This window comes from Lates calcarifer, linkage group LG16_LG22, assembly GCF_001640805.2.
Source record: "Lates calcarifer isolate ASB-BC8 linkage group LG16_LG22, TLL_Latcal_v3, whole genome shotgun sequence".
In the NCBI taxonomy this organism is placed as follows: domain Eukaryota; kingdom Metazoa; phylum Chordata; class Actinopteri; family Centropomidae; genus Lates; species Lates calcarifer.
In genome coordinates, this window is record NC_066848.1 from 3,450,133 (window position 1) to 3,471,885 (window position 21,753).

Here is a 21,753-nt window from a genome sequence, read left to right on the forward strand (position 1 = left end):
GAAGGCAACCCAACCATGTTGGGTGCCAATGTTAGTTCATGCATATATTCTTCAAAGCAAGAGGAATTTAAGACAAAGACAAAGGTTATTTTTCCATTACTTTGTTTGTGTCTTTGAGGGCTTTGTTTAATGTGTCATAAAACATTTAAAGCTGATGTTTTGAAATTTTACGTTGTATACAACCTTGCTAGCAGTCTTCTTCTTCACAGCCTTTGCTACGCTTGTTTGGGCGCTACTGCCTCCAATTGTCGATCAGTAGAACAGGACAAAACATCACTCTGCCCGCGTGCTTGTTCATGTGAGTTGTAGAAAGACTAGTAAAAACGTAGTAGACGGCTGGACTGTGTATGGGTGTGTGGAGTGTTTCTTCTGCAAACGTTTTCTGTCAGTGTGCTGTGTGTGTCCCTGCAACGGGCATTCAGTTCTCGGAGGGCAGGCAGAACTAGGGTTAGGGTTAATCAAGGCAAGGTGAGTACTTCAAACAAAAACACCTGGCACTGGAGCGAAGAGGGCAAACTAAAACGAGCCGTGCTCCCCGATGACATAATACCTGTTTGCACAAAACGGCCAGTAGGAAAAGTCCAACAACCAATGGTCGAGCTCTATCACTTGCTGTTTATAGGGCTAACCCTGCTGTTGAGGTCCAGCCCAAAACCAGTGCTAGTGGTCAAAAACCCAATAGGGTACCTTTAAGTGCAGATTGTTTTAAAGTGCACAAGTCACAAGATGGAAACTACTACATTTTTTGATGATTTCCATGATAATTGAGCACACATTTATATGTCAGATGTAATTTTTATCACTTTTAGTAGCACAACAATTTGATTTGTCTGCTTCATTTGATTATTGAATAGTCGTGATTGATTCAATTCAGACAGTTTCAGGAAAGTCTTACAGTTGTTCCCAGAACTCACCCAAAGGCAAAGATGACCTTCTTCTGTTATCAGTCAATGGGCTAAGATCATCTTAGCCTTAAAGTACTTTTGGGAAGCAGGGCTTAAATTGGCCTCATTTCAAAGATTTTTATATTTGCAGATATAAAGTGAGCCCACACATGACACTGCTGTAGGCACTGTTTTATAATTAAAAAGACGATATAGCCCTCTCATTTCAGAGAACTTTTCAGACTGTGTGTAAGGTGATTGGCACTGTGTGGTGTCTGTTCTTCTCTGGCTTCCTGACCCAGACGCTCAGTGCAGCCACATCAGTCAGGGATCAGTGTTGGCTGAATGAATCCAGTCACTGGTGTCAGATTAGTGAAGGCGTAAAGCAAGCTCCTGTGTTGGTGTAAAGGACGGCGGGACGCTGGCTTAGAAGCTCACACGGCTGCCAGGAAGGTATTAACACACTACCCTGGAACCCGTTGCATAGTTTAAAAGCATGTCAGGTGGCACGTCTTGCTGTTTAAGAAAGTCCCAGTTGCCTCGCCAACTCCAGTGGTGAGATTCCCGCTCTGTGGTCAGGCTCTGACCGCAGGAGCTGATTTCATCTTTATATCGTCTTTATTTCCCCAGATTCAGAGGTTCTCCAGTACTATTCTTTTTCTGCTGATTGTGATTTAAAATTTTAAGACTAACAAAGGCTTTATTTTGAGTTTGTTTGGAGATAAGATATATAATCTCTTAAATATGACTTGTGACTCTCGGGGGGGATTTTGGTTACAGTGCTTTTTATGGAAAAATATCCAAACTACATCTGACCTGATAAATCAATATTGGAGCAATAGTTCCACGCAACAACATTAGTGGCTGTTACATCACTTTTTTGTATAACAATTATAAAACGTAAAATCATTGAGAGTGATGTCATAATGGGTTATCAGAGGAAAGGCTAATGTTTTTGTGTAGTGCATATTCACTCACTGTATTCTCATGTCTTATCTGTCTCTCTCTCTCTCTGTCTCCTCATCAGGTCAGCCTCCAGAGTCTGGAGAATTTCCTATGTCTCTTCCACTATGTGCAGCATCACCCCAACCATAGCACCAAAGATGCACTGAAATTCTGGTAGGTCTTATTTTTATTTTAACCTCTTTTAATATACTTTAATGGAGGTTTTTGTCTCACTTAGGGTGGATAAATACAGCAGCATCATGAGCTGCAGCCTCGAAAAGTACAAGGTGTTAAATCAACACCTCAGTGAGAAAACTGAGCACGATTAGAGGCATAGCAGGCAAATAATGTAATAATAATATTGGTCCATTTTTAAGCCTTTATCAGGATAAACGCTGGCAACAAAAGCTTGAATGGATGTATGAGACTAATGCCAGTTGTGACATGGGCTGGGTGCAGTGACTGCAAACACACCTGCAGATGCTTTTTTCTTGTCTTAACCAAAGAAAAGTAACTGCAGACGTGACAGATTTATTTTCATCAGTTTTATGTCCCACCACCACCATAGTAGAGGTTGCAGACATTATGTAACCATGGTGCATTAGCTTTTAGTGCACCTTGCTGCATAGATTTACATATTGATGAGGAAAATTGTGGGACATTAGGCATCTCAAGTACCTCTTGTTTGTATTCTGCTCAGTGTAAATAAGTCACACTCACACACACTACCTAGAATTAAGTGAGTGCATTAGCATTCTTGAGCCATGTGTTCCCTCAGCTGAAAAGTGATTAGTTTGAATGGGGTTTTGGTTAAAATGCTTGAAATAATGTCCTTGTTTAAAGACATGCTTAAGGCGGTTTCATGTTTCGCTCGGTGAGATCAACTATTAGATGTTCAGTTTTTTTAAATATTTGAAGGTTTTATCTGCAATAATTGGGCACTTAGCTAACAAATGTAGAAATGAAACTACACCAGAAATCTTTTTTTAAAAACTCCCCTATTGTTCAGCTACCCATACGATTTTTATACGTCCATCCCATTCTCGTGAATGCGATATCTCAGGAACGCTTTGAAGAAATGGCTTCAACTTGGGCACAAACGTTCACTCAAGGATAAACTGATTAGAATTTGGTGGTCAAAAGTCATTGTGATCTCACAAAAAGTCCTACAAAGACACATTTCTGACAGAAGCGGTAATTCCAGTTATTTTTAGACTGTAGATTTTCAGACTTATTCCTAATTATCAGTTGCATGCATTTTTTTCCTCTTATCCGGGTCGGGTCGTGGTGGCAGCAGGTTAAGCAGGGTATTCCAGACGTCCCTGGGGGATCCAAAGGTTTTCCCAGGCCAGATGGGATATTTAATCCCTCCAGCAGGTTCTTCTGGGTCTCCTCCCAGTTGGACGTCCCCAGAAAAACCCCACAGGAAGGCACCCAAAAGGCATCCTAATCAAACTCAATTTCAGTCATCCATAATCATGATGTATTCAGTTGTCATTTACAAATGTCCATCACAACTCACTGGAGTCCTGAGTGACAGATTTAAATTGATTGGACAAACCACACTAAAGGAGTAAACACTCCACAGTGAATAAAAACACTCTTTTAATCTGTCATTGTTTGCAGTAGGAGAAGACAAAGTATATCGATGGAGGTAATCATGTGGATAAACCATGTTTGCCTCCATGACACTATTATAGCTTTTAACACTCTATTAACAGTGCACTGGACACAGAGGAATCCCACTTAAAGTTGCTGTGTGTTGCACTCTTACAGGAACCACACTAATCCAGACAATATTTGAATGTTATCCATTGCTAAAGTGTCCATTAATCTCCAATGAAAGCTGCCCGCCACCCCCCCACACCGAGAGGTAGTGAGCTGAGTAAAGCCTCCACTGAATAAATAACTCAGTTGGAGTGAAGAACATCACAATAATTGGCCAGAGGGGAAACACAAAATCCGAGTTCTGCTGGAAAGAGATGCCTGTTTTTTTGCAGCGGGACGTTTTCATGGAAATCATTATCTGTGTTTACCAAGTCTCTAATCACTGTCTCGTGGTTATGATAACACAACTGGGAGGATGATGGCACAAAGCTTGTGGAGAAATTAGTTAATACTGTTAATATTTAACAAAAAATGTGTTCTGCAAATCTGTGGTGTATTTTTTTAGTGGCTGAATTTGGTGGCAATGCAGCCCCAGCTGTAAATTAACTCTATTGTAAGGTATCTAATTTGATGATATGTTTAAATAATACTGTACATTATACTGTAGCCTTTATAGCAACATTATAGAACTATTTCACCTTAAAATAACATCCTCAAAATCATTTTGATGGTTCACTGACCTGTAGTAAGGAGAATGGAGCCTCTTTCATCCCCAGTCTGCTTCCTGAATACCTTCTTGCTCTGTAAATTTGGTGAGCAGATACAATTTCCCGCTAACCAAGTGATAGTCAGCAGCTTTAACTGTTGAATTCAGGTCAAGCAAGTTCAAGAGTAATGCCGAACTGTAGATCAGTTAAAAAAAAAAACTTAAAAGTAATTAAAAAACAGCATTCATCTCTGATACCCAGAAAGAAAACTTTGAAAATAGCACAAATTATAAACAGAGCTTGGTGTGTTTGTTACAGTGACAGCACTTCCTGCTTCAGAAGCAGGGGATCATGGGTAATATACAGAGATGAATTCAGTTGTAGCCTTGGTCCAGCAATTGATAGGTTCTGTTGCTTTTCTGTGTGTGTGTTACTTAAATAACAGATGAATATCCAGTATGGACAGTTTGATCATAGCTGCCGGTTCAGTTTAGACAGTTGAATTTGCTCTCTGCTCAGTATTTTTGTAGTAGTATTGCTCCTGTAATCACCCTCATTACAATACACCTGTGCAGAATACTGTATATATTTGAGAAATAAAAACAATTGTGATCCAGTGCCAGTTTGAGCTGGGTTGTAGTCGGGCTCCCTGATAGCATGTCAAAGCATTTTAGATGTGCGTCTGGCCTGTTTGACAGCAACATGTGACCCAAATAAACTCCATTCAGCAGACAGACATGTTTCACCCAGACTAAAGCTGAATTATCATGGTGAGCTTGAGTTTTAATTGAGGTCACAAAGTGTCACTAAATACTTTAGTGTACAACATAGTTGTTTTAGAATAACTTGGAGTGGGTCGATATGGCTCGAATGCTTTTAATATCTGGATATTAGTAAGAAGGTCTTTACAACGGCAACATTTACAGTTGGATTTAGAAGTTGACTTTCCCACAACATGAGTCATGTTTTTAGTGGGAATGTTTGAATTTCAGTTTCACTGAAAAACACTTGGCCAGGTTGTAGTTTTGATAATATTTCATTTAATTCTTCAGCCATAGAAGACACCCCCCCCCCCCTTCCACGACTCTGTGAAATGCCCTGGAAAACAATCTCCTCAAAAGAGTGGAAACCATTTAGCATAACGTGTTTAGCCAATTATTTTTAGGAAACCTTGTGGTCTCAATTACAACCAAGAATAGAATTGCAAAGAATAAAAGAAAAGAGTAAACATCTGATGCAAAAATCACATGGTTTTTGTGCATAATTTCTGAAATTAGCATTGACAGATTTAGGTTTGGTTTTTTTGTTGTTTTTTTTTGGAAATCTGAGAATACAGTTCAAATAAATCCCTGTGCGCTTGCAATTCTTTGCCACACGAGTTGTTGCTAGTAGACCTTTTGTTCATTTAAAGGAAAAATTCCCAAACCAGTTGTTGTAGTGGAGAATACAAAGGCAGTTACTGTGAGTGATGGTCGATTACGAAGGTCTTGTACAGGGCACCAGGGGCTCGTCAGTATTCCCAAGGCCAGTCCCTTTGCCATGTGACATCACATGCTTTCATGTGATACGCTGATCTGCTGCGAATCTGGAAAGCTTCCATTTGAAATTCCAATTTAATGGAATTTGTGCTGCAGAACAGAAAATTCAGTCAGCAGTCGTGTGAGGAGGTATGCAGATACAGCCAGCAGAGCTGCAGTCAGACTCAGGGCAAAGACAAGATGACTGGAAGGAAGCCGTTTGGCCCAGTAACATTAGGTAAGATAATATGATGAAGATCATAAGTTATGGGGGAGAGAGGCAGAAATTGTTTTAGTTCTTTTGAAATGAGATTCTTAGTGTAGATTTTGTTATCTCAATACTCATCTTCTTACATTATCATTCTATTCAGAGTTAGTTACTAAGCCATGGAAATCTAAACGTGTAAATGTGTACACTAACTTATTTGTTTACCGTCTGATGGAATTAGTTATGGCTCAGTCCTTAGGGCACGTCTTGAATTCGTGTTGACAGATTTACGTTGAGCTGGGTAATCGGGATTGTCCTGTAAAGGGTGTGTGTGCATGTGTCTTAAATCTGTGAATGGAGAGACGTGTGTGTTTGTGCGTCTTTGGCTTATTGTCAATGAGTTTTCGGGGAGCATGTGGTTGTGGCACATGTGAACAGAGGCTCTCTTCGTAGGATAAGTCAGTTTTCTTACGTAATGTTCACCCTGCATGGGTCTAGATTTTAAGGTTTGACTCTAACATACATGACCAGATCAGTACGTGTTTATTGATAAGGGCCTTGTTGGATAAACCTGACTGTCAAGATACTGTCAGCTTTGGCTTTCCTTTCACTTCACTGTACTTGGGTTGCGGTCAACACGCAGGAATTTCCATTGGATGGTCCCAAACAGAACGATTAAACCACTGTCACCTACTACAGATAAAATCTCAAACAAACGTAAGCATGATTGTCTGTTTGCTTTTACGGCAGTAATTGATGTTAGACAATGACAATCATCTCAATACTTTGACAAAATGACTTTGAGCGCTAAACCTGACAGACAAGATGTGGTATGTCTGTGTCTGCTACTTCCAAATTCTGAATATGCTTTCAAGTATGACAGCAAAAGTGTGCTTATTATGTTTTATTTATTTAAACTTGCTAGTTTTACTTGAATAATCTCAGTTTTCTACCTTTTGTAAATCTGTTCAGGATGCATTTCACTACCCAGGAATGAGACACACTAGAAACAAAAAGTGTTGTCCTACCTGATATTTTTCACATGGGGCAGTTTGGCCATTAAAGTCTATGAAAATCCTACAAACTGTTGAGTATGTGTACAGATGTGTGTCACAGGTGTAAGACATTTTATGTCTTTTATGTCTGTTCGTAGCTCAGACATGAGTGGGGCCAGTAACACACTGGCGAGGGAGTTCCTGACTGATGTACATCAACTATGCAGCGCGGTGGCCCAGAGGGCGGAGGCGCGGGAGGAAGACGAGGAGGAGAGTCACATGGTGGCACTGGGGGAGTACCTGGTCAGGGGACGGGGCTTCCTGTTGCTCAGCACCCTGGACTCAATCATCGACCAGGTAAGGAGAAGCTAAGGGCGCCTGTTCAAGCCAAGTCACACGCATTTAAATTGTGGTACCAGCATGGGAGACAGAAGGCTTCTCAGCAGCAAGTGTCACAAACATGTATCTTAAACTACAGTCTGGGAAGCCACAGCTATTGGTTGCAAAAACATCCCTATTGTAATACTGTTGCACAAGGAAGAGGTAACCCAAAGTGTCGCTTTCACAGAGAACTGAAATCCGGCAGATGTAAAATTCTAATCGAGCACAGTAATATTCACACTGAGCTGTAGGTCGCTGCTTTTAGCTTCAAATTATGCCTCACAATTTTTAATTAACGAATTAAACTTTTTTTTAAAAGCAGCTCTTCAATATCAGCGTGACAAATTCAAATTTCTGCACATAAGCCCGAGTAACCTCTGCTGCGACTAATCTCTGCTCATCAAAAGGAACATTGCAGACAGAGTTTGTAATAGAGATACAGTATAATGAACGCAGATGATAAAAGCAACAAAGATTATGTAAACATCAGACAGACATCAGCTGGTAAGATTAAAGGGGTATTTATAATGACCACAGTGCAATAAAACTCATTAGAGAAAAATAGGTTATCCCCTGATAAGATGCTGTATAATTTCATGCACAAACACGATTGCTCTCAGTAGAGCATACTGTTTAATTATTATTATCAGTTATTTCCACCTGAACTCAGACATGAGAAACTGTAATTATTACCACCACATGGCCAATGTTGTATATGTATGTTTAATGGACACTGGCTCCCTTTCTACATCTGTGGCTGGTGTTACTACAGCTTGCAGGGTGGCTCCGTCATGAAGGAGGAGGAAATGAGCTCTGCAGTGCCCACATGTTGTTTGATTATTTAACTGATTGCAGAGGGTTTTGCTGCTGCTGCTGCTGCTGCTGCACACAAGATGTTGGTGCTGATAAACAAGTTTAGAGTTAACATATATTTTAGTGTATTTTTCATCATCCAGTACAAAAAAATACTCTGATCAGCCACAACAATAAAACCACTGACAGGTCAAGTGAATAACATTGATCATCCTGTTACAAACCTTGGATTCATCTGGACGTTAGACATCTTTCACACCTGGGATGTGCAGGGCAAGCCAGACCCATGGAGGCCCCACCCCGCAACCCACAGGACCCAGAGGATCCACTGCAGATGTTCTCTGCCACATCCCCGAAAAGTCAGAGCTGTTTTGGCAGCACAAGGGGGACCTACAGAATATTAGTCAGGCTGGTTTTAATGTTGTAGCTGATCTGTGTACGTCAGTGCTACTCTCTTTCAAAATGGATTTTACAGGACAGTATTGTGCCACAAAGGGCAGAGGTTTCCACTCTATTGGAGTCTGGAGTCCAGTGTTTCCTCATAAGCAGAGCCCAGGATGTATTGATCTGATCTGTGAGTCTTTCTGGGTCAAGCAACAAGTGAAGAGATGTGCTTATCCAGAGTGAATTGTGGGGCATTCACATGATGAGTCAAGGGCTGTGCAGAAAAAGTCAGCGTGAAACCAGGACAAAAGTAAAAAACAATATGACGTCTGACTATCAGGGTTCTGCGTCTTTTGTCATCTCCTCCCTGCGTCAGATATGTTCCTGTTGCTGAGTCAGGAGTCAAGTTACATAAGGCTGTGTAATGGTTTTATGAGATGCTAAGTGTTTTGATGCTAATCATGTGAAATAAGCTTCAACATCAGTGAATAAGCAAGCTGAATATTCACAAAATTCATGGTGCTGCGGTGTGTCAAGGCAATTAAAGTGGACTGATAATGTCAGAGCGGCATTTGGACAAATCCATCAGCCATAGTTGACTTTTGATATAATGTAATTACCAATCTGTTCTTAAAAGGTTCCATAGAGAAAGATGTGATCCTGAACTCAGTCGTTTTCATGTCAGATGTAGCAGAAAAACTATAATATGGTGAACATGACCTTATGTGTCATTGTCCCTGTGGCCTCATATTGTTCTTATCTTTTAATTTCACACAGATTCCTCTCTTCATATAGGAGCTTTCAGTACAGAGATTTAATGCAAAAAAAGTGGAAATGTGTTATCACAAGCTCCAGCTGTGTGTGTGTGTGTGTGTGTGTGTGTGTGTGTGTGTGTGTGTGTGTGTCAGCTGTGGCCTAGATGGAGTCAAGCCAGTCGTGACTGTCATGGCCAGACACTTCACATTAATACTGGTGGTGCAGACGAACTGGTGCTTTGCAAAATGTGGTTTCGAATTATAAATCAACTGCATTTCTTTGGAAATGACAGTGATTTCTTTAGTGATTTTTTTTTTGACTGGCCAAGTGTTAAATGTCAGGCTACTGTCATTTCTGAGTACATCATCAGCTGAATAATTCAAAAGCTAGATACTCAGCTACTCCTCACAAAAAAGCTGTGTAATTTATAGTCGGACGTGGTTAGAGTATCCAAAAACTATAATTAAACTGAAAATATTCATGAAAATAACCAGAGAAAGGATCTAGTGAAAAGACTGCTTGATTAGTGAGTTATTTAATTAGTAAGTCGTAAGTCAGTGTCAGCATTTCCAGTATATTCTCATATTCGTTCTTTTCTCCTTCTCTTCACTGTATCAGAGATGACCATTCAGTGATTAAATGAGCTGCACAACCTTAGGACTGCTGCCTATATTTGAATAATTGGAAAAACAAGAAGTGGCTGATCATAATGCTTCTAAATGATCATGGAGTGGAAGCAATTAAACTAAATTTAATGATCTAATCCTCTGTCAATACACAGATACTGTGTGTTTTGATGGTCTTGCATAGCCAGCAAGCTGATCATTTTTTAATCCACACATGAAGGAGTAGGTTGATTGTTTTTAATTAACACATGAAGGAGTTGGTTCTCTCTGCTGTGAGGAATGCCCTGGATAGACATGAGATCCCCCTTGGAAGTCTTGGGAGTAAGGTTGTCATGTAGATGCCACATTGCTCTCATTGACACAGACTAACTAACTAACCAGCTAACTAAAGGCACACATGCTCAGTGGGAGTGTCTGGATGTGATATCAGAGTGTGAGCAAAGGGAGAGAGGAGGCTTTCAGGGTAACTTTTTTTTGTTTTTTGCCCTCTCAGGAGCTGACCTGTCGGGAGGAGCTGCTCACTCTGCTGCTGTCGCTACTGCCGCTGGTCTGGAAGATCCCTGTGCAGGAGGAAAAAGCCCCAGGTCAGTACCCACAAACACTTAAATCTGTTTCTTGCTTGCTTGCATACCTCACACTGCCCTACTGTAATGGCATGTGTAACCAATGATTTCAGTTTACATACTATGAGTGTTAAATTAGCTATGCAGCACAGTTCTCTGTGACATGCAAACAGTAATATCGTTTGTACAGACGAACTGATCTGCAGGCTGCATTTCATGGGCTAGAAATGTTCTGTAGCTTTATTTATTTATATATTTGTTTTATCTTTTTATCTCTATCGCTTACATAATTTGTTACTGATTATTACCTTTAGTTATTGACAGTGTCTCAGCAGTAGGTTCGGTGAGTTCATGTAATGGCAGTGGAATGTGTACACATTTTACTTGCTTAGCACTGTAATAATTTATAAAATGGATGAACCAGTTTTAATCATTTGAGCCAGTGTCTCTAGTGCGATAAATCTTAGTGTTATGACTCTAAGCAGTCACACAAGGAGAGAAGACATGTGGTTGGAGAGGTCTGTGACCTCAGGATGACACTGGTATTTAGTACAGGACTGCTGATCCTCTCTAACATGGACCCTAGACATTTTTACTTTAATTAATTCCTACTCACTGAAGATGTTAAACAAACAGGTCGTGGCTGCTGACATGCTGCTGAGCTTTATGTCCCTCATCTTAAATTCTGAAAATTAGCATTTTTGAAATACAGTGTGTTAGCATTTTTCAGGCTAGTGCTTAAAAAATTGGAACATTAAGTCTGACAGATTTTTCTGTGTGTGGACAGATTTCACCCTGCCGTCCCTACTGGAGGTATTCCTTAGCCGGGAGGTGAAGGCCATTCCTCTCAGAGCTGGACAGAAGGCTGCGACAGATGACCAGAACTCTGGGAAGAGGTCCCGTGTCGGCAGTGGCACCTGGAAGTCGCGGAGGTCACGCAGAACAGCGCAGAGATACTCCGTAAAGGATGCTCGCAAGTCCCAGGTTTCTACCTCAGATTCAGAAGCAAACTCTGAAGACAAAGCTGTCCAAGGCCCAGGTGGTGCAAGGAGTCGAAGATCACATGGTTCCACCATCAGGGTAAGCTGCCAGCATCATCGCTCAGAGGCCTCACAGTCAACATCCACCGCCAGCACCACCACAGACATCATGAGCGCCCCATACCCACACCCCCGAGCCCCTGGGTCTCAGACTGCAGACACTGAAACCCTGACAGACCCGGCTGCAATATCAATATTCAACCGCATGGAAAACTCGCCCTTTGATCTCTGCCATGTGTTGCTTTCCCTACTGGAGAAGGTGTGCAAGTTTGACATGAGCATCAACCACAACCCTGGCCTGGCGGTCAGTGTTGTACCGACCCTCACTGAGATCCTAACTGAGTTTGGAGATTGCTGTGGTCCAGGGGGAGGAGGTGGGGGTGGAACAGGGGCAGAGGAGCTTGCTGGAGGCTGGACCGAAGAGCCCATCGCCCTGGTCCAGAGGATGCTTCTACGCACCATCTTGCACCTGATGTCAGTAGATGTGAGTCAGAGTGAAACCCTTCCAGACAGCCTGAGACGCAGCCTGACAGACCTGCTGCGAGCCACCCTTAAAATCCGGAGCTGTTTGGACAGACAGACTGACCCGTTCGCTCCTCGGCCCAAGAAAACCCTGCAGGAGGTCCAGGATGACTTTTCATTCTCCCGCTATCGCCACAGGGCGCTACTGCTGCCAGAGCTTCTCGAGGGAGTACTGCAAGTGCTGCTGGGTTGCCTGCAGGCTTCCACACCCAACCCCTTTTTCTTTAGCCAGGCGCTGGAACTCATCCATGAATTTGTTCAGCACCGCGGCCTGGAGCTGTTTGAGGCCACGGTGCTGCGGCTGGAGGGGCTCGGCAGGGCGAGGGATTCCGAAGTAGGAGGCGAGGCTTCAGAGAGGCTACGGGGTCTCATCGCAGGGGTCTTCAAGATCATCAGTGCCGTCAAGAAGGCAAAGTCTGAGCAGCTGCATCAGTCCGTGTGCGCCCGACGGCGTCATCGTCGCTGTGAATATTCACACTTCCTGCATCACCACAGAGACCTGTCCGGTTTGCCCGTCTCTGCTTTCAAGCAGGCTGCCAGACGCAACCCCTTTGAAGAGGATGGAGACGGCAAGGATGGGATGGAGGGTGATGCCGTGCGTTACCCTGAGCGCTGCTGCTGTCTGGCTGCCTGTGCTCACCAGTGCCTGCGGCTCTTGCAGCGCCTGTCCCCCAGCGGACCGGCTGTCCTGCAGGTACTGGCTGGGGTGCAGGCTGTTGGAATCTGCTGTTGTATGGACCCCCGCTCAGTTGTAGGACCCCTGCTGCATGCCTTCCAAGCTCCTGGTCTGCGTAGTTACCAGTCTCACGTTCTCAGCGTCCTTGGTAGACTGATCCTAGACCAGCTCGGTGGGGGGCAGCCCTCGGAGAAAGCCAAACTGGCCTCCTGTAACATCTGCACTCTGGACAGCAGCCAGCTACCAGGGCTGGAGGAGACACTACAGCATGGGGAACCTTCATCCATTTCTACCAGTCTGTGTTACCGCTCCCAGGGTATTCTGCCGAGCGGAGGAGGGGCAGAGGACATGCTGTGGAAGTGGGATGCTCTGGAGGCCTACCAGGAGCTAGTGTTTGGTGAGGACTGGCAGCTGAGCCAGCAGATAGCCGGCCATGTGTGCCACCTGACCCTGCGGGGCAATGCTATAGTGCAGTGGCAGCTCTATACACACATCTTCAACCCTGTGCTGCAGAGAGGGGTAGAGCTGGCCCACCATGCCCAACAGCTGGGGGTTTCCACTGTCTGTACTCAGGTTTGCAGCTATCACACGCAGTGCCTGCCAGTGGAGGTACTACTCATATACCTGCAAACGTTACCTGCCCTCCTCAAATCAAGGTGAGTGGTTCACAGTTTAGTATCCGTTTATGATATGTTTTTCTTTTTCTTGATCATCTGTTCAGTGGTTGTTTTAGTCTGGGTTTTCCCTGTAGCGTTCGGCTGCTTTTTAGGGTTGTGCCAAATGTTTGTTTTGGTTTTATATTTTTAGGCAGAAAGATGCGTAGCTGCAAACTGTCCAAAAAATTATCAAAGCCCTTTGGTTCAGTAAATATGCAGAAGCATCAATAATCCATGTTTAGACTAATCCCTCGTTCCAAATGGTTGTTTTGAAAAATGTTTTAGCAAATTTCTCACTCAAGAAATGGATTCTGCTGCTTTTGTGCCGTCGCATAAAGCAAATACAATCAGCCCCGCTCAAAGTAAGAAACCTTATCCACTTGGACATTGTTTGTCATTAGATCTTTCTCTCCAGGTCATTGCTAATTGATGCTAATCAATAATGTATCCCTGCTTTGTGGACGGAGCGAGAGGTGGATTATTGGCTGTTTATGTAACACTGTTACGAGTACAGTAGCCGGTGCTTGCGATGTTTTTCTGGGTACATTTAACAAAACAATTAATTAAAACAATTGGTATGATACTGCATTGATTAGGTTTTCCTTTAGGTGTGGTTATGATCAGTTGAATACAGACTTCCCTGCTTGTAGACAGTCCAGAGACATGCAGGTTAAGTGAATACTGAGTTGCCTGAATGTGTGAATGTGTTTGTCTGTCCGTGTATTAACCCTGGTGGCCTGCTTAGGTTGTATCCCGGCTCCTGCCCAGTGCATGCTGGGATAGGTTGCATCCCCCTTGCGACCCTAAACAGGATCAGTGGGTGTAGAAAATGGATGGATGGATGCTCGTGGGCGTGCTGTCAGCAGTGGGCTGATAGGTTTCCTTATTAAAATTCAGAGAATGCCTTTTCTCCTCTCTGCAGGTTTGACTTGAATTCAAAGTCTTTACAGCTGTGATGTTTTTCCATCTGAGCCTTTTCAAAAGACACTTTCAGAAACAATTTTAGGCCCCTATTTTTATGTGAAAGGCATTATTATGCCAGTGTTATGTTCTGTTAAATCTCACTTTTGGAGACGATGGAAAATTGGTTGTACCAGGGATACGCATTCGAATACCTAAACAGTGATAGCTGAGATGTGTACAAATATGGACTAATTTTTTTGTTTGTCCTGGGACAATGCCAGCCAGTTTGCAATGTTTACTGCATGGCAGGATCACAATAATCAACTTTAGGTTGATGCTTACTGGACTCATGACAAAATTGTGCATTCTTGCATGTGATCAATCTCATTAGGGTAGACTATATAGCTCCATCTGCTGGGCTATTTACATATTAGTTATTTTTTCCCTTTTTCAAAACATAGCCTCAAAATTTGCTGATCCAAAATCAAATGTACTGTTTTGGTTGAAGAGATCAATTGGCAAAGCTGTGAATGAGCAAAAATTGATCGTCCATCAGTTGTGTGCTCTCCTAAGTTGGACGCGGTCAAGTTTAAAGCTTCTACTAGTTAGTGGAATTACCCTGGACAAACGCACACTCTGAACTGGTCTGAAGGAACACCTGTTTCCCATGTTGTGTATTAAATTATTGAGAGGACAAGGTAAATTCTGACTTGCATTCATGGTATATTCACAGAGCAAGAGCAACACTTGCTGAAGCTGAAAAATGTGATGGTCATTGTGTAGTTTGGGACGAGGCAAACAACAACCAATCAACCGCTGTTTGGTTATATATTATGTAATATTATTTATTCTTTAACCTTCACCTTAATGGGTCAACTAACCTCTTTATACAGTGTGCACATTTATTTAAAAGCACGCCAAGTGGAAAAATTGTTGTTGCAAGATAACTGAAAGGACAAGTAACCTTTTCAAAGCTGTACATCATCTGACTGCCTCTTCATCATCTTGCACCGCTCCTGCAGCTTTCTGCATAACAGAACTCCCAATATTTTTCAGATGAGAGCATTAAATGTGCAGGCTAATGGACAGTCACCCTGATGGACTTGCACACCACTAATGAAAAGAGGAAATGTTCTGAAAAAGCAAAAATAAATCAACTCTACATTAATTTGGAGGAAGGCTGGAGAAAGGGTTTGAATTATAGGGAAATAATCAGCACATTAATAATCTATTAAATTTATCTATGTCATGCACAGAGCTCAAAGCCTCAAATGAACATTTGTTTCAGGTCCCCATCACACTGATCAGACATTCCCATGTTTGGATTAAAGTGTTTTGTATTTTCGTCATTTATAATGTCAGCATTTTGTTTTAAACCAAATGTTGATTTAACCTTCACTCAGGCGCATTATTCTTTTAAAATAATTTACCCTGCTTTGTAACAGCGTCATTTATTATTTATCACAACCTCAGTAGTGTGTGTGTGTGTGTGTGTACCAGTAGTAAACAAATTTAAAAGGGTAAAATAGCAGCTTTGTTTTGTTAGCTACTAGTATGATTCATATTCAGATAACTTTGACACAATGGGACAGAAATTGGTCTTTTGATGGGGCTCAGTAAAATAAACACAGTCGCATTGGAAAACAAAGCAAATGAAATATAGAAAGTCAGGACTTGCACAGTGTTAGCGTGCAGTGTCCTTCATGGTTAATTTATCGTGTTAATAGAAGTTGACTAATTTATTTACAGGTGCTGTGCCCTGGAGGGAATTACATCTGTGAAATAAATAAGGGGACTGTGTGTTGGCAGTGGCTTCTCCTCTGACTGACAAGTTGTAGAGTTTGTTAGATTAGACTGGAGTGCTGCCATTTATTTTAATTGCTGAGAGATCTAGGAGAGTTTAGATGTGTGGAGTTGACATCTACCTCTTTTGTCTATCCTTTTCTTGGCCAAAAAGAGGCACATTCATAGCTGTATTCTTCTATTCCTGTGGCTAATTTTTGAGGTAATGAATGGCTCATAATTGCTTATATTTATTCTGAGGGTGTAGTTTTTTAGTGTTCCTGTTCTGTTTTATTTTCTTAGCTTCTAATATTTTCTGTTCCAGGGTGATAAGAGATCTTTTCGTCAGTTGTAACGGGCTCAATCAGGTGACGGAGCTCGTCTACCTGGACCAGACGCGCTCTCTGGCACTGAAGGTGTTTGAGACTCTGATCATTGGCATTGGACACCAGCAGGTGTACGGGGTGCTTCAGGAGCTGGAGAGCGCAGATGCTGAAGAAAGAGAGGCCGTGTTGGGCCTGGCTGAGGAACTGGGGTCCCGAGGGGTTGGAGAGGGCCCGCAGAGCCTCAGCAAGTTCTACGAAGGCCTAAAGGAGGCGTATCCACGTCACAAGAGCCGGAGCGGGCAGGGACGTGGACCGGGGCGAAGTCGAGCAGAGACCCACCTCCATGTCATCAACCTCTTCCTGTGTGTGGCCTTCCTCTGCGTCAGCAAAGAAGCCGATTCTGACCGGGACTCAGCCAATGACTCTGAGGACACGTCAGGTTATGACAGTACAGCTAGCGAACCTCTCGGCGGGCGGCTGCCTTACCTGTCCCCGGATAGCGTGGCTCTGCCCTCCAAAGAGCAGGTGCGACGCGCTGCAGACGTCTGGTCGGTGTGTCGGTGGATCTACCTGGCCAGCCCCTTGTTTCAGAGGCAGTTCTTCAGGCTGGGAGGACTGGACGTCTGCTTGCGCCTCATGGCCATGGTCATTCAGAAACTCTCCTGTAAGACCAAGGATGGGAAAGCAAAGAAGAAGAGGGATGGTAAGGGCAAAGGCAGCCCTGAGTCCACGGCGCCAGCCGCTTCACTGGGACAGGAGGAGACAACTCACGATCCAGCTGACGCCCACGGCACTGGCACAGCCGAGGGAAAGACCAAAGATCCTGCAAAGAAGCTGGAGGAAGAGTGGCAACTTCAAAGTATCCGCCTGCTTGAGGCCCTGCTGGCTATTTGTCTACACAGTGCTAACTCAGCACTGCAGAGGATAGAGCCTGAACTTTCTTATCAGGTATGTCAGTTTATATCGCACTGATCAGCTAATCCCCAACCACATCTACTGCAAAAATAAACACTCAGTTAAACTGTTATGTTACCTCTTTATCTCCAGCTCCAGTCAGTGGAAGAAACCCTGTTCGAGGTGAGAGACCAGCTCTCTCGCTCAGGGGTGGTGAACTCTGACCTCGCTGTGCCTCTGTTTGACTCTCTCCTGAGAGTGGCCTTGGCTGAGGTGTCATCCTGCCCCGATCCCCCTGAGGAGAAGCCAGACAGGGTGAGTCCTGCCTTGGGAGAACCTGTGAGTGTTACATGCACCTTTTATTTTCTCAAGTTATTTGATCTACTCATGTATCAAGAGGCAAGTTCAGGTTATAGGCAGTCAGACATCTGGACACTTGATTCCTCTGCAGCTAGCTGCCATCGGTGTCCATCACAGAATAAAGCTCTTGGCAAAGTGTTTCCCTACTAATCATTATCTGTTCTGCTGAGTTGCACAGGAGTAGACATGATAAATGAAGCAAATTTCTAATTACAACTATAAATATTTGCACCTTCCATGCAAATTTTCACACTCCCTTTTCTCCCACATAAGTAAGTTTCTGTTTAGTTTTAGTTTTTTCCTTGCTCACTCTGTCTCTTGTGCTCTTTTTTATTTTTAAACAAATTCCCATCAGTAATTTCAACAAGCTGTCAGGCAGTCGAGAGAGATAGCACAGTTTTTAAACAAGCTTATGTGACCAGAAACAAACTGTATCTTGTTGTGTGTTTCCCGGTGATATTAACTTGTCTTCAATTGTGCCCAATAAGCTGCTGTCGAGACAATTATGGTCAGGACGACTGACCAGCACAGGGGTTAACCCTTCAGATGAATAATGAATTATACATTTGTTTTTTTTTTCTGGTAGAATGAGGCAGACTGTGTTTAGTTACCTGCTGCCTCTTTGGCTGAGAGGCAGCCGAACACAGTGGCAGAATATAAAAAGCGGTGGTGTTTATTTAGGAGGCAAACATACAATGAAAGGAAAACCATTTTCCAGCCAAGCATCGTCAGGCTTCAGGCGGCCACTCAGGCCATGTTGCTAAGCAGCTGTTATCTCCCCGATGTCCAACAAAACAGCAGATGAATATAATGACAGGCCTTGTTTAGAGCACGTAGTGGATGCAAGCATGGCCTCATTTTCCAGAGAGAACATTGGGATAACTTTGTTTTTTAACGTTTAACTTGTCCTATAGAAATATATAAAAGATAAATCAGTTTTAACATTCACGCGTGTCAACAATTTGTCACTCAGCAATGACAAGACAGATGAGAAATTAAACCCTTCAGTCACAGCAACTCCCACCTCCTCAACCATGACACCATCGCTGTAGGCTACGTTAATGAAAGATTTTCAAGGCCATATATGGTGAGGACCAGACATGCAACTGCTTTTATTTGTTTCCGGGAAGTGACACGAATACAGAAGAAAAAAATTACAATGCAAAAAGATGTTGTTTTTTTTCATGTCTGGCTGCCCTTACTAAAAATGACTCGCCGCCTGGTTATGGGTGCCTCCCGTCTCACAGCCTTTTAGATGTGTTTTCCGCAAGTCTTAAAATGCCTGTCTGACTTAAGCCTGTTCCAACACAGGAGGATTTAGCTTTTTATATAATAGATTTACCTATTTCCTAAGAGCTTAGTTCTTTCTCGGTGAGCCCAGCAGAGTGTGATGTTCACTTAACCATTGTAAGTATGTGCTACGAAGCTCCGAGATTAGTCCTCCGCCACATAGTTTGTCCAGCGAAAGGACGATTCTTTAAAATACTCACTTCATCTGCAATTGAATATCACAGCTGCCTCGTGTTATGTTGAAAGGAAGAGAGGTGTGTATTACAGTAGGCTTCTTCTTTGAACCAGTAAAGGGATTTAGAGTTTGTTTACTTGAGAGTGTGTGTGTGTGTGTGTGTGTGTGTGTGTGTGTGTTTGCCTACGTGCACATATGATGACTGACTGTTCACGTCAAGGAACTGGGGCTGTGTGAGTGCTGCACAAGTCAGCTGATGTTCGTCTTATGACCAAAATCTACTTTTTTTTTCTTCTTTTCCACATCACTTGAAAACATTTTGTTGGCAATTTATTCGCTGTATTAGTGGTAAGACCGCTGCTTGTCATGCTTAGTATGTTTTAGCACTACGTTCTTAGTGAAGGAGTTTTATTTTTATTTTAAAAAACAGGATTGAGTAAGCTCTTGTGAAATGATTCTTATCTTACCAACCGTTTGACAGTTGACCAGGCGATGATCTTGGTTGTATTTGGACTGTGCTGGACCGAAATACATGACTTTTTCCCTCTCGCCTCTCCTCCTCCTCTTCCTCTTCTCTCTCTCTCTGTCTCACTCTTTCTCTCTCACTCTCTTTCTGTCAGAAGCTCCAGGTGTTGGCTGAGGGGGCGGCCCCGGCAGGCGATCTGTCTGAGGAGGTGGACGAGGCGCAGAGCTGCGGCGTCAAGCCCCCAGGGGAGGAGGAGGGCTACGACGCTGACAGCGAAAGCAACCCTGAGGACATGGCCAAGCAGGAAGAGGGTAGGTCCACACTTAATTGCCAGACAAACACACACACACACAGATATGCACTACTACTCCTATTTACTCCACCTTAAGAATCCACAGCTTCTGCACACACCTCACTGTTCCTGATAACAGTGCCTTAGACAGGTTTAACACGAGTTAAGACTCATAACTATCCACTGCAAATTCATTTTTCACCCTTTTTGCTTCCCGGGGGGTTATTTTAAGAACGCTGTAAATCACTTTTACTTCGCATAGTCCGTCTAGTCTCCTCCGATTATTTGTTTTTGTTGGCGATAAATATCAACAGACGAATCTTAATGGACTGAGAGGTCATGTGTTGGTCTCGACCTCTAAACCTGATTTTAGCCTTGGGAAACCTTGTTTCTCCCACTGCTTAACTGATAATTCAGTACACTTTTTGCATTATCGCGTCCAATGGAAGATTTTGTATTAAATAGGATCAAAGTTTTCAGCAACAAGTGCAGGTAGGGCCTTGTTAGTGTCTTGTAATTAACCACTTCCTCCTTTTGGCGGGCTGTGGAGCACATTTCGCAATGACAAGTGCCTAGTTTTTATTGCGTACAGATGACATGGCAAAAACAATCCTGCGCGCTTTTTTTTTTTTTTTCTTTCTCCCTTCCCCTCACAACAGCCTCTTGTGTCAGCTCTGCCTCCCCACTCTAGTCTTGCAGGTTAAGAACGTGGCCTGATTCTATTCTTTTTTACTTTTTCATCCCCCTCAGAATAGAGTCATTGTTTTACGTTTTACAACTGCAGGCAACTACACTCCTCCTGTGGCCTCATGAGCTGTATCTTGTGACTCAAAGTCTCCTCCATCAAATGGAGACTTCAACTTCGTGGAAAAATCCTGTGCATGACATAACTCACATCATATCCGTGTTTTTCTAAAGTCTGCATGTCCTAGTCTTCTTAACTGTGTTTACACTTCGCCAATGCCCTATGAAATGAGGTTAATTGAAATGATTTCTGGGTGAAAGATTACATTTCTTTTCCAAAAAACACAGCGAAAATTACATAAAATGTAAACTGGTGGTTTGCTGTAATTAAATTCAACCTCAGACCAAACACAGGCATCTAAATTTTCCACAAAATGGTATTAAGGGAGACAGGGATGACAGCTGGTATATGCCTTTTAGTTTGTATTTACTGTAAGTGGTATGTGTTCGGGTGTGTGAGATTAGATGGAGGCAAGCTGTGTAGCTGTGCACAGGGGGAGAGAGCGAGCTTCATTAATAAAACGAGGTCCCAGAAGCCGCATGAGAACCTGCTGGGCTGCTCTCCTGTAAATCATGAGGGGGGGACTCCCATGCTGCTCTGAGGCTGAGGACTGAGGCTAATTCATTTTTATGTGCTGCCTCCAGGATGGGAGGTTGTAGCTGAAGCAGGGAATGCCTGTGGATCATGAAGCTGCTTAAGCAACGCAGCCTGGCAGCGTGTGTTTCTGTGTTAGCATGTGTGGCGTGCCAGTCAACAGTGACATTTAGCATCTCTCCGTGTTGCTGTGTCCCCGTGTCTGTGATTGTTCTCCCAGGAGTGAAGGTGGAGTCAGCTGTGATGCGGGAGTTTGCGGCGGTGGCGGACGGGCCCGGGCGTGGCGTGCTGCTATTCCCGGAGATCTGCACGATGGAGCTGCAGCTCCTCGCCACCGGCTCCCCAGACCTGGAGGTTCTGAGTCATGTGTTTCACAGTTTGCTGGATGCAGTACACGCCAACTGCCGCAACGCTGCCTTGCTTTATGACCAGGTCAGACTGACCGCTTCTTCCTCTTAACTGCCTCGCCAGTTTATATATGTCTTACACTTCTTCCTCAGTTCTGCTGTGAGGAATATGACTAACCCCTTGTTCTGGTCCTCGCAGGGAGGAGTCAGAACCATTCTGTCTGGCTTTCACAACATCCTCAGCCAAACAGACCCCTCCTTCACAGGTTTGTTTTTTCTCCTGGTTTATTTTTGTCTT

General features: G+C 43.3%; 1 protein-coding gene across 10 annotated transcripts in view; it reads left to right on the forward strand.

Moving 5' to 3' along the window:
* lyst (lysosomal trafficking regulator) overlaps positions 1-21,753 on the forward strand; it is a 53,191-nt gene that overhangs the window by 8,545 nt on the left and 22,893 nt on the right. For 6 of the 10 annotated variants that reach the window (XM_018680269.2, XM_051076683.1, XM_018680266.2 and 3 more), the window contains 9 exons: positions 1,912-2,003; positions 7,023-7,221; positions 10,318-10,408; positions 11,175-13,281; positions 16,292-17,240; positions 17,340-17,525; positions 19,632-19,788; positions 21,329-21,540; positions 21,655-21,721. In XM_018680269.2, the coding sequence (XP_018535785.1) occupies positions 1,912-2,003; positions 7,023-7,221; positions 10,318-10,408; positions 11,175-13,281; positions 16,292-17,240; positions 17,340-17,525; positions 19,632-19,788; positions 21,329-21,540; positions 21,655-21,721 (4,060 nt within the window). The remainder of the gene's footprint in view (positions 1-1,911; positions 2,004-7,022; positions 7,222-10,317; positions 10,409-11,174; positions 13,282-16,291; positions 17,241-17,339; positions 17,526-19,631; positions 19,789-21,328; positions 21,541-21,654; positions 21,722-21,753) is intronic. The other 4 variants (XM_018680270.2, XM_018680273.2, XM_018680268.2 and 1 more) reach the window with 3 other exon arrangements.